The sequence below is a fragment of the Monodelphis domestica genome, chromosome 1 (genome assembly GCF_027887165.1).
Source record: "Monodelphis domestica isolate mMonDom1 chromosome 1, mMonDom1.pri, whole genome shotgun sequence".
Lineage (NCBI taxonomy): Eukaryota > Metazoa > Chordata > Mammalia > Didelphimorphia > Didelphidae > Monodelphis > Monodelphis domestica.
In genome coordinates, this window is record NC_077227.1 from 153,588,758 (window position 1) to 153,606,922 (window position 18,165).

Here is an 18,165-nt window from a genome sequence, read left to right on the forward strand (position 1 = left end):
AACTCGGGCTGCCCCCCACCCCCACCCCGGAGCAGCTGCTGGAGGAAGCTAGTGTTGTCACATTTGAACTCTGGTCTTTTTGCGGCCCGCACTCGGCCCACTAGCGGTTAGGGTGCCTTTCAGCTTTGCTCTGATCTGCTGAATGAAGTCCTTTTTCCTCCCCTGGGTCCAATAAAGCTGGAGGAAGGATGCTTGGAATAGCTTTGCTTCTCCTTTGGGCCCCTTTCGGTCAGGTTATACCGAACCCGGAGCCTTCCTTGTGGAAGGACACATCAAGCACCGACCTGTCAGCAGGCTCTAGTGCGGAGGAAGCAAACAGCGAGTGATTCCTAGAATGAGGAGAGAGACAGGGATGGAAGTTGGCCAGAAGGGCTTCTGGGCAAGTTCTTTTGTTCCACCTGGAGCTCAGCAGCGGGGCCCATACTGGGCCGGCCGGTTCGGTTAGCATTGTTCTCCCTAGACTGGAAAGCAAACCAGCTCTTTCTAGAGGACTCATGATGACGACTATATGATTTGCCCTTTTTTTTCTGCCTGTCCCTTGCACTTGCTGGTCTAGATCCCGCAGCTCGCCGGCCTAGGAGTCGGGAAGCCCGTTCAAATCTGGCCTCCGACCCAGGGACTGTGTAACCTTGGCCAATTGGGTCCCTAAGCCTCTGCCAGCCTCAGTTTCCTCAACTGTAAAATGGGGGTAATAAAGGCGCCTGCCGCCTGGGGTGGTGGTTGGAATTAAATGAGATCCTATTTGCGAAGCACTTAGTAAAGTGCCAAGCATGTGGCAGGTGTGAAAGAAAGGCGGATCTCCTCCCCTACACACTGGGGACCACCACCACCAAAGGGGAGGGGCTCGGCTTCAGGATATGTCGGGTCCCTGGAGAGGATGGAGCAAGGCCCGCGCCTCAGAAGCCAAAAAATCAATGACTAGAGTGCTGGGCAGGAGGCGTGGTTCAAAAGTTCTGACGCAAGTTCTTGGAAGAAACCCCACCGAAGTAACTTCTCTGTGAGTAAATCCTCAGTGACGGTGGTGGTTTGGGGAGCCTTCCAAGAAGCAGGCTTGCTCAGTCGAGCCTGCGGCCCCCCGGCCTCCCCGCTTCCCAAGGGGCAAAGGTAGAGACTGGACACATGGAGGAAACGCCCATCGGCACCGCTTTCCTTGGGAGTCCCGGAGAGATGACCGAGGGGCCGAGCCGGCAAACCTCCGGGGAGGCTCCACATTAAACGGCTTCGGCTGGCCCGAGAACACAAGCCGATACAGGCCATCCAGAGAAGGGTTTTCCTTCCTCCCTTTATAGTAGAGGCATGGGACGCTCCGAGCCCTCACGGTATTTGTCCTCAAATGCAGGCGTAGTTGGTCACTCATTTGTCCCTTGTTAGGTAGAGTTCGGTGTTGACGTTGAGCCCCGGGGGGCCGCGCACGACTAACGCTTGGGTGGAATTGGGGAGAAAATGGAATCCCGCGCCAGGCTCCACACCCACAGCTTGTACAAAGTAGAGAAAACTTGCAATATTCCTCATCTAAGTGGGGTGTCTGGCTGAGTCCTGAAAAGTAACGAGGCTCAGATGGGGCACCACCCGCCCCTCCAGTCGCTTTTTCTAGAAACTATCCGATAGGTTCAAAATAAACCTTGAGAACCAAAGATGGACGACAGCCCATTTACCTTGGCGGTGGGAAGCTCTAAATCTCAGCGAAAGCAAGATGGAGAGGAGCGAAAGGAGGGCCGGTTTTCCTAAAAGACTGGGGCACCCACAGTACTAAAAATAGGAATCCTCCGCTCTTTGCATAGATGAAGGCTTTTCCTTTTAAGGACCTAAATGAAATTTCCTATTTGGGCCCGTCTGACTTCCCCAGCCTCCACTCCTTGTTCCTATTTACAAACACAAGCCTGGCCCCTGGGGAAGCCGCATCTGTCCAGAAGCTTCTCACTAAAGGCCGAAGAGCCCTCCGTTACACTGTTGTTGGCTCACAGGAAAAGAAATCCCTTTTAAGGGAAAAAATGAGTTTAATTTTATTTGGCAGGTCTCGTGCCAGGCCTCCTGAATGCAGACTGCTTGCACAGGTTGTCTGATGAATGTCTTTCACACACACACACACACACACAAACCTTCAGCACCAGTTGTGGGCCAAAAATAAACCCCATTCCTCAGCCATATATGTCCACCGGCCCCGGCCCCCCCTCCCCAGGAGGTAGGTCAGGCCCCCCAGGCTGGGCCCGGCAGCAGGCACACGCTCAGCCCTGCGACTGCTCCCGACAAAGTGCTTTTGTTCCCACCATGCATATAACTCAGCTGAACCGCGAGTGCCTTTTACATTTATTTTCCTTCCTGGACAAGGACAGCCGGAAGAACTTAGCCAAGACGTGCTCGCAGCTGCGGGAGGTCTTTCTCGATCCTCTGCTCTGGCCGCTGCTGCATTTTAATTCTCTGGCCGAACTGAAAAAGGACAACTTCCTGGTGAGCCCGGCCCTGCGCTGCCTCTCCATCCGCTGGCACTCCAGCCAAGTCAAGGTGTGCAACGTGGAAGACTGGATGAAAAACGCGCTGCAGAGAGGCTTCTGCAGCACTCACGAGCACCTGGCCAGGGACTTGTTAGTGAAAGTTTGCCACAGGTAGGTGCGGGGCGGCAAGCCACAAGAGCTCCGTGCTGCAGGGAGCGGCCGCCCCGGGCCAGCGCGGAATTGGCCTGGACAGGCGGGGGCGGGGGGGGGGGGTAACTTAAAATGAATGAAAAATCTCCTCCGGGAGCTCACTTCACGGCAATCCCCAATTCCTTAGGAAACGCCTCCGGAAGGTCTCGGACTGGGGAGGCCCCGGCAAGCCCGAGAATGGGCGCAGACTGGCGTCTGGGCAGGCTCGGGTCACAGCTGTCAGGAACTGGGAACACATGTTTCCTCCCGTGTCGTGTCGGATTCTCTCCAAGAAGGGGGACGGAGAGGAACCCTCGGCTCCCATTGGGTGAAACACTAGGCCGAGGGGTCACCGTGTGGGGAGAAACGAGAAGGGGGGGGGGGGCAGAGACAACTGGAATAACTCCCGGGAAGGGGGAAGAGCAGCTGCGGGACGAGGGCTATTTGAGGAAAGGACAACAAGCCACGCTGGCCTGGGTAGAGTTCCGGAGAGGTCGGTGACCCTCAGATGTCAGTGGCCATCAGGGCAGCCCGGGCCGACACCCGGAGATCCCGAGGAGAGAAAACCAGCGTGAAAGAAGGGCCTGGGCGGGCTTTAGTCACCCGGGATGTCTGGGGGGGGGGGGGAGGGGAGGTTGATAAACAGAGCATGTCATCTGATAACTCTCCCCTTAGCGGTTGGGAGGAGGAAGGCGAAGTCCTTGTCCAGCACCTTTCCTGATCTCAAGACCAAACCGGTCATCGCTTCATGCAATGTCCCCAGTGTGGCCAGGTCCTGGCTCCAATTCAAACTTCCAAGAACCTCCAGCTCAAGCAGATTAGGTTTTTCACCAAAGCAATCGTGGAGGAATTTATCTTTTGTCCACACCCACCCAGTCAAACCAAAGCTTTTCATCACTTTCTTTCATTTAACCCGGTTGTTAATTGCAATAGAAAATCCGATTGGGCTTACAGGATTGTTGAACTGCAGGTTAACGGTCTACTGTTTTTCCTAGAATGCCCCCGTGCCTTTCTCCTTGAAAACACAAGATCATTCTAGCCCGGGAGAGAAGCAAATTAAGTCTTCCGGTCATCTTTAGGCAGCAACTTTGGCCAATGAGGACACTGATGGGCACTTGGAGGACAGGCCCCGTCCTGGTGTGCAAACTTAGCAAAATGTACCACAATCAAAGTATACTTTTTTTAAAACTTCAACGTTCCTTTTATTTTTTTTTTTCATTTGAATTAGTTTATTTAGTCAGTTTAGAACATTATTCCTTGGTTACAAGAATCACATTATTTCCCTCCCTCCCCTCTACCCCCCCCCCAACCAACACGAAGTTCCGCTGGGTATTACATGTGTCCTTGATCAGAACCTATTTCCATGTTGATGTTTGCACGGGGATGATCATTTAGAGTCTACATCCAAAGTTTACATATTTTAAGAAAGAAAACATTTAGGATAGGAGCCAGGGAGTATGTTTGCAATTTGCTGCTGCCTTCTCGGCAAGAGAGAACAAAGTGTAACCCATTTTCTCTACAAATGGTGGGTTGACCAGGCTCCCTGCAGCCTTTGGGTTTTTCACCCCAGGAGAGCTCCCCACAAGCAAGGTCGTAAGTGCCTTCCAGTGCAACAGCTTATTCTTCAACCTAATATACCCGATTAGCCAAGCTGGGGGAGGGGGGGGAGATAGTATTCTCCCCCTTAAACACTTTGATTTCTTAGAGCGGAGGGGACAGAGAAGGACTCCTTCTAGGTGAGGATGAATAACTTTCTGGTTATTGCCATGATTGATAAATTTGACTTGATTTCATCTATAAACCTCTTTTTACTAAAGGAGAAATTACTTCCCACTGTTTGGAAGGAACAGTTTTGATTCAACATCAATCATTTTTCCTTGTTTTTCCCTGGCCCACCCAACAAATGCAAGAAAATCTTAGTGGAGGAGGGTTTGGCTCCTGCCAACTGCTTCGGTGACTTTTTCCCAGATTGAAAGCAAAGACAAGTAGTTCTAGTTTGGAAAACCATCTGGTCATGATTAATCATTCCCTGCTTACTTTGGGGCAAATGGAGTGTGTGCTCAGAGATGGATGGGGCAGAGCAGGAGAGAGGGATGCACTGGCGGGCAGGGGAGAATGGCCCTAGAGGAGAGAAGACCCTTTTCCCCTTAAGGCTCCTTCCATCAAAGGAAGAGACAATCTTGTGATCAGATTTAGCCTTTTCATCTCCAAGTGATGGTCTCTTCTGATTGGTCCACCTTTCCTAGGTCTGAGAGATGCCCAGATCTCTCTTTCCTGCCACATCAAGGAAGGGTACCCCTTTGGCTGAATTTTGGAGGTCTCTGGAAGGGTTTCTAGTTTTAACAACTTGCATGGTGTCGAAGCCCTGACAGACAATAGAATCTTGAATTTAAAGGTGGAAGGTGTCTTAGTTTTACAACTGAAGCCCAGAAAGGGGAGGCCACATGCCAGGTGTCTCAGTGGCTGACTCCAAATGCAATGATCTTTCCAGTGCACTTCCTAATCAATTCATGAGCAGAAGGGGTGGGGGGTGCCTAATTTGGCTCCTTTGTCCTCTTCCCTTCCTATGTTGACACTCTCTCTTTCAGGTGCCCAAACCTCTTGTCCTTGACGCTCTCCGGCTGTGGCCACGTCACTGATGAATGCATTGCATTATTGCTCCAGAGTTGCCCCAACCTGCAGACCCTCAAACTGGAAAATTGTGTTCGCATCACCAACCGAATGCTGGCTGCGGTAACCATTCACGGGCGCTCACTGAGGACCCTCCATGTGGACTTCTGTCGCAATGTGAGCCAAGCGGGTCTGCGGCAGGTCCGAGACCTGTGCCCTTGGCTAGTTCTGAAAGCAGAGAGGAGTGCAGACATGATCCCAGACATGCTCCCTGAAGAAAAGCTAACCCAAGAGCGAGCGGCAAGAAAACTCTTCCAACGCTAGACAGAGTCACCTTCAGGGGCACCAGCTTTTCTCCCCTGCCAGTTTTGAAGCCAGAAACAATTTCTCCTGGTCTTTGCAAGTCTCTGCCAGAACAGCGGCGTGACATTCTCAATGTACCACGTGGAATAAGGGGCCAGGGAGATGCTCCTGTGGCTGGGGCCAAGAGTAGATCCGCCCATGACCCTGGATCAGAGAGAAGCTGGAGCAAAGCTATTGCTGAGGTGGCACCTTGTGCCTCTGGAAGGGGAGTGCCTCAGACTCGCTGACCAGCTCTGTTGCCCTTCCACAACCTCTTGGTCTTCAAATTCTTTTATCTACAAAACAAGAAGTTTGAACTAGATTGTCTTTAAGGTCTCTTTTAACTAGAACAGGCTGGTTTTCCTCATTTCTTCCCTAAGATTAGTTGTGTATAAGGATTATGATTGTGCTGCTTGTGGCTGATGTTTTCCTATAAAACAACAGACCCATTTTGGCATTTTAAAATTTGCCAAGAGTTTTACACACGTTACTTCCTTTGAGCCTTGCAACATCCCTATGAGGTAGATACCAGAGGTACCATCAGGTCCAAAGCCCAGGGAGATGGGAGTGCCTTGCCCTTGGAGATAGGAAGAGCAGATTTTAGCAAAGCCTTTTTCAAGATAAGGAAGTTACCCCAGAGTGAAGTCCCAAAGCTTTTTACCGTACTTTGGTTTGGGGAGGTTAGCATTAGGATCCCCGTTTCCTGCCTTTAGCCAAGGACCAGGACAGCCCATAATCCTCAAGGTCATTCCACAGTTATTTTTTAAACTGCCCCAAGCTCAAGCCTGCAGACCCCAATGCCTGGTGAAGACAGGTAACTCGCCTCGGGGAATCTTGGGATGTGGAGATGCTTCCCTCCTCGAGACACTGAAGGCTGCCTGCCAGTTCTGAAGCCTTGCCTAGGGTTGCCCAGGGTGCCCTTCACCGGCCATCAACATCAATTCCTGTTCATCACTTTACAGGTTTGGGGGGGGAATTTACACTTCAGAGCTTCCCATTACTGCTTATAAGGGGGGTCCTTCCAGCTCCGCCGGATCACGTGGTAGTAGCAAAAGGCTATTAGGCAAACCGCAGGAATCTAGCACCAGACTGGCTAAATGAGATTTTTAAAGGGCTGCCATGGTTACAGATCCAGAAACTCTGCTTGACCCCCCCTGAAAAATGTCAACTCATTTCCCTAAGTTTCAAAAGTCTTCTTAGGCTTCTTCTTCACCCTCTACAAATGACTGGCCCAGGAATTGGTTCACAAGCTCTGTGGGGGGAAATCAAATCATGATGGCAGTAGCAGATTCCTAAAATTAATTATTTCCAGCCTATTCTGCATCCAACTGCTTTTGGTCCTTTCTGCAGAAGCAGCTGATGGTGCAGTGGAAAGATGACATTGTGACTGGAGAGGAAGCCCCGAGTTCAAATTTGACCTCAGACACTTATTAGCTCTGACCCTGGGTGAGTCATTTCACCTCTGTTTTCTACAGTTTCTTCAACAGTAGAATGAGGCTAATAATAGCAGCTACCCTCCCCGGGATGTGGCAAGGATCAAAAGAGCTAATATTTGTAAAAAGCACTTGGCACCATGCCGGGCATGCCCCAGAGGCTGCAGAAACGCTCGCTCCTTTCCTTTCTCCTCCAGCTGGGGTGCCTGGGGAGGACCGAGGAAATGAATTGATCAAACAGAAACAAAGTTGAGCTTATCAAATCGGGCAAAGTCTGAGAGCCTGAAGAGGGAAAACACAAGCTGGTTCTTTCTCCCCATCAAGATTACTCTTACCAAAGAGAACGGCCCCCGTTGGTGCCGGGTTCCAGGGGGAGCCCCGGTGCCATAAGCAGTCAGGAATTCCTTCATCACCTGATTCAGGATGGAAAGTCACTTCTTTCCTGTTACCCATCTCGCAGTGGTGGCACACTCCAAGAGGAGGCCACCCACCCCTGCTGTGGCTCTGGCCACGGATGAACTTGGCTTTCAACTGTAATATTATCCAGATTTTATTGAATTTTTATTTTGTATGGGATCATATTTATTTTGTTAAATATTTCCCAATTATTCTTTAATCTGGTTCGCCTCCCCACCAGCCCAGCCACATCTTTGGCCCTGGTGGCTCTGGGCTGCCTCTATTTATCCTCTTCTCTTTTTGGAGCTTGCTTGGAGTAATAAGCATGCTCTTTCCCAAGCTGCATAAAATGGAAGGAGTCTTTAAACACATGAAGGGAGCTAAGTTTCAGAATAAATCCTTTGACAACTCTGTGGAATTTGATCAAATGTATGTAAATTTGGACTTTGGCATATCAGATTTGCACAAAGGGGGGCACACCTCCATATTAATTCAAAAATCAGAAGCCAGAAGACTCATTGCCATCCCTGTCCTAAGTAAGGAGGAGAGTCTCATGTCTGGCTTTTTAGGGTGATTTCACAATTTTCAAGCTATTTGTATACATACACCATAGACAGCGTCCCAAAGCCTTTGGCAGTTTGGGGGAGTAAAGCTGCCCTCAGACTTTGGGAGGCGCCTTTCCACACAGAGATGCACCAACTTTCTTACTCAGCCTGTAGCGTCCCAGCGTGGAACAGCACGTGGCTGGGTTTCACCCACCTCCTACCTTGTCTTCCCAGGTGTGGGGCAGTGAGGACGGGGAGGGCTCCCCAGGGTAAATGCTTACACTAATGGATTGTGAAGTCCTTCACAGTGGAATCATTCCAGATTCACGGAGGCTTCCATCAGCCACAAATTCACAGTAATGGAGATGAAACCAAACCCGAATCAGAGGAAAGAAAAAAGAAAGCCGGGCATCCCCAAAAGACCTTTTCTGGCCCAGAATCCCCGCCTTCCTTTACCAGCGCTTCACAAGGCTCCGCTTCCTCTGGGCGATTCCCAGGCACATTTTGCCCCACTAAAGACATAAAACTATCGTTCCTGGTGACTGGTCTGAGCTCTTGCTCACATATAATTATATAGATACAAAAATATAATATGCAAATATAGAAAATAATGACAAGACCTTTATAAAGGGCCTTGTGCGATTTTAAACGTTAATTACATACTGGCGGGGGGAGGGGAACGGCAGAAGTGGTATTTAAAGGCAAATACATTTAGTGGGTTACATAATGGTATATATACAGAACGGGGTAAACAACTGTATACAATGCATTATGTCAGATCCTATGAAAGAATAATGTTAGGTTTTGACCTCATTATCCAGCCAAGGAAATCTGTGGCCAGAATAGGAGAAATGACTTACCCAAAGTCACACAAGCAGTAGGACAGTGCTGGGATTTGAACCCCAAATCCCGCATCCTTTCCGTTACAACATAAGCCACTCCCAGAGGGCGGGGCCCATCACCTGTAGAAAAAGAAAATTGCATTTGCTTTAGAAGGCTGTTAGGCGCGGTTTTCTTAAGATTTCATCCCCACAACCCACTATTGCAACATTTCCCGAGGCCTCTAGAAAGCCTGGGGAGAGGGCTAGAAACTAAACTGCAGCTTGCCCTGGCCGGGCTCCCCTCCCTGGGCCTCCCAGGTGCTGAGGAGGCCTCTCTCAGGAAGAACCCAGCCTGGTCCCATTCCCTGGCCCCGGGCCGGGCCTCGACCTGCCTCACCATTTGTCCTTGCAGTTTGCCATAGAAATATCGGAGCTCGGCGAGGCCCGCTGCCCGGCCCTCCTGCCTTCTGGCCGGGACCACCTTGACTCACGGCCCTCCCCAACAGGAAAAAAACAAACAAACGATTTTCTGGCTGCTCTGGGGCTCGAGCTCAGCATCACCGTTGCAGCTGGGCCCGGGGGCTGAAAGCCGGGAGGCCAGGGGGATGAGGGCCTGAGGGCTGAGGGACCAGGGTCCTGGGGGCAGAGGGGCTGGGGGACCGGGGGCCGGGGGACCAGTGGTCCGGGGGGCCGGGGAATCGGGGGGTCGGGGGGGCCGGGGAACCAGTGGTCCAGGGGGCCGGGGGACCCGGGGACCCGGGGACTGAGAGTCCGGGGACCGAGGGGCCTGGGCTCCTGTCAGCGTGGCGGCTTCCTGCGCTTGGTGTTTTTCCGTGGTTTACACGTCAGTGCCCGGGAGAGATCCCTCGCCGGGCCTCCCGTTTTCTCCTGCTGCTTCCAGCAAAGACGCTCCGAGGGGAGTTTTTGTAAAATATTTAGCCACCAGCTTCCAAAACACGAGCCAACACCCAGAACTAAACCGTAGAGCCGGGCGGGAGGTTGGTTTTTATTGTCTGGCCCAGAGGCTTCTTCAAAGAAGGGGAAAAGTGACTTTAAACCCCCAAACCCATCTCATTTGATACAGAGACCTCAGCTTAGGAGGAAATTCTGTTGCTTGGAATTCTGAGCAGCCTCTTCTCCACAAACCAGTGGCTCCAGGTCAGATCTGGCCACAAGAGCCTGCTGGAATGCAGGAGGTGACTGGCTTGGCCAAACGTCTCCATTCTGCGAATTTACCCGGTGATGCCACCAACTGTTCCCTTCCATTCACTAAAGGAATCTAGTGATGCCAAAGCTTAGACACTGGGCCTAAAGGTAGAAATTTAGGTCCATCTTAGAAAATGACTCCAAATCACGCAGGTAAGTAGGAGAGTCATATTGAATCCAGGACCCCTGACTTTCTAAAAAACCTTGCTGATTTAGGCATCCTGCGTGACCAAGGCCAGTATTCTGTCCACTAAACTTTATTATTTTTTAACAACATTGTTTATGAGGGGGTATAGAGGGAGAGAAAATATCCACCGCTTTTCTCTAGACTGGTAATGGCCCTTTCCCAAAAAGGCACTGAAAGATTAGCACAAAGATAAGCACAAAAGAAGATATTAAATATTAATTAGTTATTATGTAATATCATCATTACATAATATATAACATTTATATAACATGTCATAAGCACATATTTATTATATAAATATAAGCCATTTATAGATTTATTTATATAATTTAATATTAAAAATTAGAGGAAAAATAAATTAAACCATAGAAATAATAAATAAAATTAAAAGCTGGTACTTTGAAATGACTAATAAAATCAATAAACTCTTTGCTAATCTGACTAAAAAGATAGCAGAAAATCATATCAAATAGCAAAAAAGCATGGTGAAATCATAGCAGAATCAGAAGAAATAAAGAGAATAATCAGAACATATCGGGGGACAGCTGGATGACTCAGTGGATTGACAGCTAGGTCTAGAGATGGAAGATTTTGGGCTCAAATCTGGCCTCACAAACTTTCTACCTGTGTGACCCTGGGCAAGTCACCTAACCCCCTAGTCCTTACCACTCCTCCACCTTGGAACTAGCAAAGCTACTAATTCAGACAATAACTTCAGCAAAGTTACAGGCTACAAAATAAAGCTTCCAAAATCAGCAGCATTTTAATATAACAAAACCCAAGAAGCAATAATAGAAAGGGAATTTCTTCTAAATAATTACAAAATTCATTACATATCTGGGGACTGACCTCCCAAAGCACACAAAAAGACATATAGATTTGATTACAAACTACTCCTTAAAGAAGTCAAGACATTTAAAAAGCTGAAAGAATATTGAATATGCCTAGACTAGGCTATGCCAACAAAAATCACAGTACTGCCAAAATGAATTTATATTTTTAATGCTATGCCAATGAAATTACCGAAAGAATACTTTATACAGAACTTGAGAGAATAACAAAATTCATTTGAAAAACTAAGTTATCTAAAACATCAAGAGAAATGATGAAATAGGGATGAAGGGGGTATTGTCTAATTACAAATTTCTTTCCATGACTAAATCCAATAGCCTTTTTTTCTTATTCTCCTTGACCTTGCTGTAGTATCTATCTCCATTTACAATAGTCTCCTTCTTGATATCACTTTTCTGTTGCTTTACATGCCACAGCTCTCTCATGATTCTCTTCCGACTTTTCTGCTCCTCCTTTACTAGGTCACTCTTCTTCCATTCCCTTTAAATATGTATAACCTGAAAAGTTCTGCTGTGGGTTCTCTTCTCTGCACTGCTTTGGTAATCCAATGCACTCTTTTTGGCTTTATTCATTACCACTATGCTGATAATTCTCCAATCTCTATTTTCAAACTCAACTTCTCTTTAGAAAGTCCCTATTTCCATCTAGAACATCCAATTTCATGGATGTCCAGTCTCATTATGTTCTCAATTGTCCCCTTTCGTTTCTCCCAGCTTTTCTATTTCTATTCATGGCACCATCTTTCTCCTAGTAAACTGAACTTGAAAGCTCTGCCCTTTATTTCCTCATTCAATCCACAGCCAAACCCTTCATCTCTAACACATTTCTCACATCTTTTCCCTCCCTTTGCATTTCCACAGTGACCACCCCAAGACAGGTCTCCTTTTCTATCCTAGACTATTTTTAATAGCCTTAATAACTTGTTGACCTTCTTTTAGCTTATCCCCTTAATAATTCATTTACCACTTCTCTGATGACTCTGCAGATCAAATCCCATCCCCCCCCCCCAACAACTTTAGTAGCTTCCTGTTACTTATCAAATAAAGCATAAACTTCCAGTTCTGGTATTTAAGGCCTTCTATGATCTACTTTTCTAACCCTACCTTGCACTATTCCCTTTCTCATAGATTATCTTCTAAATGGAACTACTTATCATCCTTTATTCTTATATTGTTCTCTTCTATCTTACTACTTATGCTCATACCATCCCCATGTCCAGAATGAACTTTCTTCACCATCTGTCCGAATTGTTCTCTTCCTTCAATATTCAAATTAAGGATCATCTCTTCCTTCTTCCATTCTTTAAAATCAAATTAACCGATACTTTGTTTTATTCCCCCCCCCCAGTGGATTCCTATTCTTATTTATTAGTTCAATAATTCTCTTTCAATTTTATTAATTTCTCCTTTGATTTTTAGGATTTGCAGTTTAGTCTTTAATTGGGGATTTAAAATTTGTTCTTTTTCTAGTTTTTTTAGTTGCAAATTCATTGGTCTGCTTGATGTAAGCATTTAGAGATATAAACTTTCTTGTAAGTACTGCATCCCATAAATTTTGATATGTTGCATCCTCATTGTTCTCCTTAATGAAATTGTTTCTATATAGTTTATTTTTGACCCCTCCCTTTTTATAATTAAATTATTTTGATTCCAATTAATTTTTTATCTTTCCATGGACTCTTATTGATCATAATGGTTAATTGCATTATGATTTGAAAAAGGATGCATTTATTATTTTTGTTTTTCTGCATTTGGTTGTGAAGTTTTATACCCTAATACATGGTCAGCTTTTGTGTACATGCCATGTTCTGTTGAAAAAAAAAATTCCTTTCTATCCCCATTGTTTTCTCAAGAGATCTATTAGATCTAATTTTTCTAACATTTCATTTACTTCCTTCAGTTCTTATTTATTTTTCTAGATTTAATCTCAATCTGAAAGGGGGAAGTGGAGGTCCCTCACTAGTATAGTTTTACTATATTTCCTTCTGAATCTCATTTAATGGAAATTAACATTCAGTGTATATATGTTGAGTATTGAAATTATTTAATTGTCTATGGTACCTGTTAGCAAGATATAATTTCCTTATCTCTTTTAATTAAATCTTTGCTTTTTTGCTTTAGCTTTGTCTGGGATCATGATTGCTACTCTTTTTTTTTTTACTTCAACTGATGCAAAATGAATTTTGCTCTAGCCCCTTACCTTTATTCTGTGTGTGTCTCCCTGCCTCACATGTGTTTCTTGTAAACAACACATAGTATGGTTCTGGTTTTTAATCCACTCTGCTATCTGATTCCATTTTATGGGTGAGTTCATTCCATTCACACTCAGTTATGATTAATAACTGTGTATTCCCCTTCATCTTATTTTCCCCTTTTGATCCTGCTCTTTCTCCTTTTACTCTGTTCCTCCTCACAGGTGTTTTGCTTTTATTACCACCCTATACTTCCCCCTCCTTTCTATTATCCTCTCTTATCATGTTCCCCTCCTAGTTCTCCATAGGGTAATATATATGAATGAGTATGGCTGTTATTTCCTCTCTGAGTCAATTTCAATGAGAGTAAGGTTTAAGCAATGCCCATCACCACCCTCATTCTCCCCTCCACTGTAATAGTTTTTTTTGCCTCTTTTAGGTGAGATAATTTAACCCATTCTACCTCTTCCTTTCCTTTTCTCTCTGTGCATTCTTTTTTCACTCCTTTTTTTTTTGCCTATCATATTCTATCAGCTTACTCCCATATCCTCTGTGTATGTATATTCCTTCAAACTGCTGTAATACTGATAAAAATTTTAAGAATTACAAATACCATCTTTTCATGCAGAAATAGAAACAGCTTAACCTTGTTGAATTCCTTACATTTTCTTTTTCTTATTTACCTTTTTGTGATTCCCTTGAGTCTAGTTTTTGGACATCAAATTTGCTGTTTACATCTGTTCTTTACATCAGGAATGCATGGAAATCTATTTTATTAAATGATCATTTTTCCTCCTGAAAGAATATACTTAATTTGGTAAGTAGGTGATTCTGGGTCATAAACCTAGTTCTTTTGCCCTCTGGTCCTTTAATGTAGAGGGAGGCTTCTAATTCTAATGACTATAGCTCCACAGTTTTTGAATTATTTTTATGACTGTTTGCAGTATTTTCTCCTCGGTTTGGGGGGCTCTTGAATTTAGCTATAATATTCCTGGGAGTTGTCATTTGGGGATTTCTTTCTGGAGGTGATCTGTAATTTCTTTCAATTTCTGTTTTTCTCTCTTGTTCAAAAATATCAGGGCAATTTTCTTTGATAATTTCTTGTAATGTGATGTCTAGGCTTTTTGTGTGTGTGTGCTCGTCACTTTCAGGTAGCACAATAATTCTTAAATTCTCTCTCCTAGAACTACTTTCCAAATTGGTTGATTTTTCCAATATTTCATGTTTTTGTTTTTTTATTCTTTTGATTTTATTTTATTATTTCTTGATGTCTCATAGTCATTAACTTCTAGTTCCCCGATTCCAATTTTTAAGAAATAATTTTCTTCCATGAACTTTTGAACCTCTTTTTTCCATTTGGTTAGTTCTGCTTTTTAAGCTATTATTTTCTTCTTCCATTGATTTTCTTTCTCTTCCCCTTTTATCCTCTCCCTTTCTTAATTGATCTTTGAGATCCTTTTTGAGATTTTTTAGAGCCTGATACCAATTCATATTTTTATTTGAAACTTCACATGTAGCTGCTTTGTTTTCATTGTCCCTTTCTGAGTCAATGTCTTATTCATCTTTTTCTCCATAAAATTTTTCTATGGCTAGATATCCCCCCCCCTTTTTGATGTTTGCTCATTTCCCCAGCTTTTTTCTTGACTTTAACTTTCATTTTAAAGGTGGGCTCTGTTCTCAGGGTAGAGAGGACACTTTCTTAAACTTCAGTTATTTCTTTGCTGCTATCCTTAGCTGTATTTTCTGGGTTTCTGCAAGTTTCAGTTCTTCCAAGGTGGTAAGATGACTTGTGGGCTGGAAGTTCTGCAAGCCACCCCCCTCTGCTTATTCAATCACCTTCTGGAACTGTTGCTGGCTTGCAGAGCTCAGAGCACTGTGAGCTGCCTATGCTGGGAGGCAGGACCTCAGGATCTTGATGTGGGTTTTGGTCCAGGTTCAGAACCTGGAACTGTAGATGTGGTGTATGATTAAAAATCTGTTACCCTAAAAAAAGAACTACATGTCCCAAGACCCCACTGACTTCCTGTCATTATGTACTTGCTGTAGTCAGAGGATAAAGAGCGTGGGCTTTGGAGGTTCCCTCTCTCTGATGTAGAATCAGCATTGATGGTGGTGAGTGGGGTTGACTAAAAAATGGCTAACCAGCCATGGGCATGTGGTCTTTATTTTGTATCTTCTTTATTCCTTGATTTCTAATGATCATTAATAGATCTCTTAAAATATAATATTATTATTGAGATTTAATTTAACTTTTACAGCGGGGTGGGGGTGGGGGGCTGCTGTTGGGCTGTGCCAGTACTCTGTGGTGGGATCTTGTTCTCTCCTCTCAGTCCTGTGAAGCATACCCTCTCTGCCTATCTTGCAAGTTGTTTTCTGTAGGAAAATTGCTTCTCTGTTTCCTTGCTATTCTGTCACTCCAGCATTCCTTTTGAAGCATTATTTTATTTTATTTTATTTTTTAACCCTCACCTTCTGACTTAGAATCAATACTATGAATTGGTTCCAAGGAAGAAGAGGGTTAAGGACTAGACAATGAAGGTTAAGTGACTTGCCCAGGGTCACACAGCTAGGAAGTATCTGAATTCACATTTGAACCCAGGACCTCCCATCTCTGGGCCTGACTCTCAATCCATTGAGTCACCCAGCTGCCCCTGAAACATTATTTTGACATTGGTTTTGAGTACTGTGAACTTTCCCTACTTCTACTCTGACGTCTTGGCTCTGCCCTCTCTATTCTGGATCACTGGTTCCAAAAATCTTTCCTTGAGCTTCCTTGCCCACAGAAACAATCCTCTTCCTCTTCACACTGTCCTGCTCTCTCTGAGCTTGTCAACATAGCAAATCTATTTAACAAAATGGGAATCAGGCCTAATCTAAGGCAAGTAGCAACCCTTTACTGTGTTCTCTCTGTCCTAAAATAAAGCCTCATTCTAAGGAATCTAAAGTAAAAAAAGGGTCGACCATCTAACATACCCTCTAATCTTAATAACAGTCATAAAGATGGCAAATATTTATTAACTGAATCACCAACTTGTCAGTAAACCAGATTCTCCTTCCCTCTAACAAGTCTCACCTCTGCTCAATCTCAATCCCGGGCTTTCTCTGTTCATCAGATGTACAGGAATCACCAATTGCTTCCACTGAGCTTCCCTAAATGCATGAAACAAGGAATTGAGATCGACTCAGTTAACTGCCGCTGGTACAAAGTGGAGAAAAATAAGCAAAGGATTTAAATTGTACTTCATTGCAGAACGTCACTGTTGGGTGGAACCCAGAAGCTCGCTGAAATGATGGCCTCGGGGACTCTGAATGACAAGACTCAAAACTTGGCCATAGTTCTGGTTTAGTTCTGAAGGAATGAGCAGGACTGGGGAAAAAAGGAAAGCCTGGAGCACAAGCTATGAGACGCCTGAGCACACAAGGAGGGGGAAGAAAGATGGTAAAGCAGGGCCGGAGCCAACGAAGTCGAGGGCCCGGGAAGCAAGAAGAACCTGACAGAGAGGCGCGGGAACAGATCCAGGAAGCCAAGAATTCTTACTGCCGCCAGGCTGGGTCCTTGCTGGCTACAACATAGACCTTGTCTCTGGTCCTGCCTGGGATGTTGGAATCTTTTAAATGGGAGCCCCAAACACAAATCTGTCTCTTCCAGAGGAGTTCCACCGGCTCCTCTCCCTGGGCAGGCAGCATCTCCTGCAACGCCTCACCTGCTGGGGAGGCTAACCTGGTGCTGCAAATGACAGACAGATGCTGGATTCTGTTTTTCCTTTGTTAGGACCTTGCTATGAAAACAAAGCAATTAGTGAAGAAAATTTTGTCATTCTCAATTGGGGTTCAATAACCTCATTTTCAAAGCTCACTTTCAGTGAAAGATGCCCTGATCCTACAGGCACTACAGCCTCCTTCCGAGTCCTTGTGTGCACATTCTTTGTGTGCGTCTCTCACACGTTCCCTCATCTTGAAAAGTTGATATCCACAAAGTATACTGTCCGAGCCACCGTCATTGAAGACCGTATTTCTAAGTTCTTAGAATGTCACAAGTTGTTTCAAGAACGTGTCTTCATTTATTGAACAAAGGAATGAATGGATAATGAGGTCTAGTATTGCCTTAACCTAAAGTATTTTTAATCCATCCACAAATATTTATGAAGAGGTGCCACACACTTGGTGTCATATTAGATACACAAGACAGTCTCTCTGCATGTATCTACTCTGGGCCATTTTTTAAGGCTCAGATCAAGCCCTACTCCTTCATACACATTTTTTAAACCCTCACCTTCCATCTTGGAATCAATACTTTGTATTGGTTCCAAGGCAGAAGAGTGGTAAGGGCTAGGCAATGGGGGTTAAGTGACTTGCTCAGGGTCTCACAGCTGGGAAGTGTCTGAGGCCAGATTTGAACCCAGGACCTCCCATCTCTGGACCTGGCTCTCAATCCAGCTGCTCCCTCCTTCATGCATTAAAAAAACAAAAAACAAAACAAAGAACCGTTACCTTCCATCTTAGAATCAATACTGCATATTGGTTCCAAGGCAGAAGAGCCATAAGGGGTGAGCCATGGGTGGGGATGGGGTGGGGGTATGAGGTGTGGGTTGAGTGACTTGCCCAGGGTCACCCAGCTAGGAAGGGTCTGAGGCCACATTTGAACCCAGCACTTCTTGTCTGTAGGCCTGCCTTTAGTCCACTGAGCCTCCTAGCTGGCCCTATTGTGCCCTTTTTAAAAGTGAGCGCTGCAGGCAGAACTGAACACAAAGCTCCAAATGAGAGGTGCCATGGGCAGGCTGGACCGGCTCTATTCCAGGAAGCTCTGCTGCTGTGGATCACTGGAGAACAACACATCGCTAGGCAGACCTTCATGGAATTTGAAGATCCCCCGAACCCCTCGGCCCATCTTCTGCTCTCTCCAGCCTCTCTCAACCTTTCCTTGGAAAGTTGACTGCTGGAGGTTTTTGGGCGCCCGCGTG

General features: G+C 45.5%; 1 protein-coding gene and 1 long non-coding RNA gene across 2 annotated transcripts; one reads left to right on the plus strand and one right to left on the minus strand.

Moving 5' to 3' along the window:
* Nucleotides 1-1,913: 1,913 nt before the first annotated feature.
* Nucleotides 1,914-7,820, plus strand: FBXL22 (F-box and leucine rich repeat protein 22). Its single transcript, XM_001374782.4, has 2 exons — nucleotides 1,914-2,603; nucleotides 5,210-7,820. The coding sequence occupies exons 1-2, from the start codon at nucleotides 2,149-2,151 to the stop codon at nucleotides 5,553-5,555; spliced, it is 801 nt and encodes a 266-aa protein (XP_001374819.3). The 5' UTR covers nucleotides 1,914-2,148; the 3' UTR covers nucleotides 5,556-7,820.
* Nucleotides 3,799-18,165, minus strand: LOC130457879 (uncharacterized). The gene is made up of 3 exons (XR_008917128.1): nucleotides 9,166-18,165; nucleotides 8,808-8,909; nucleotides 3,799-5,869 (listed from the first exon to the last, which is right to left on the minus strand). It is a non-coding gene; the product is annotated as an uncharacterized LOC130457879 (long non-coding RNA).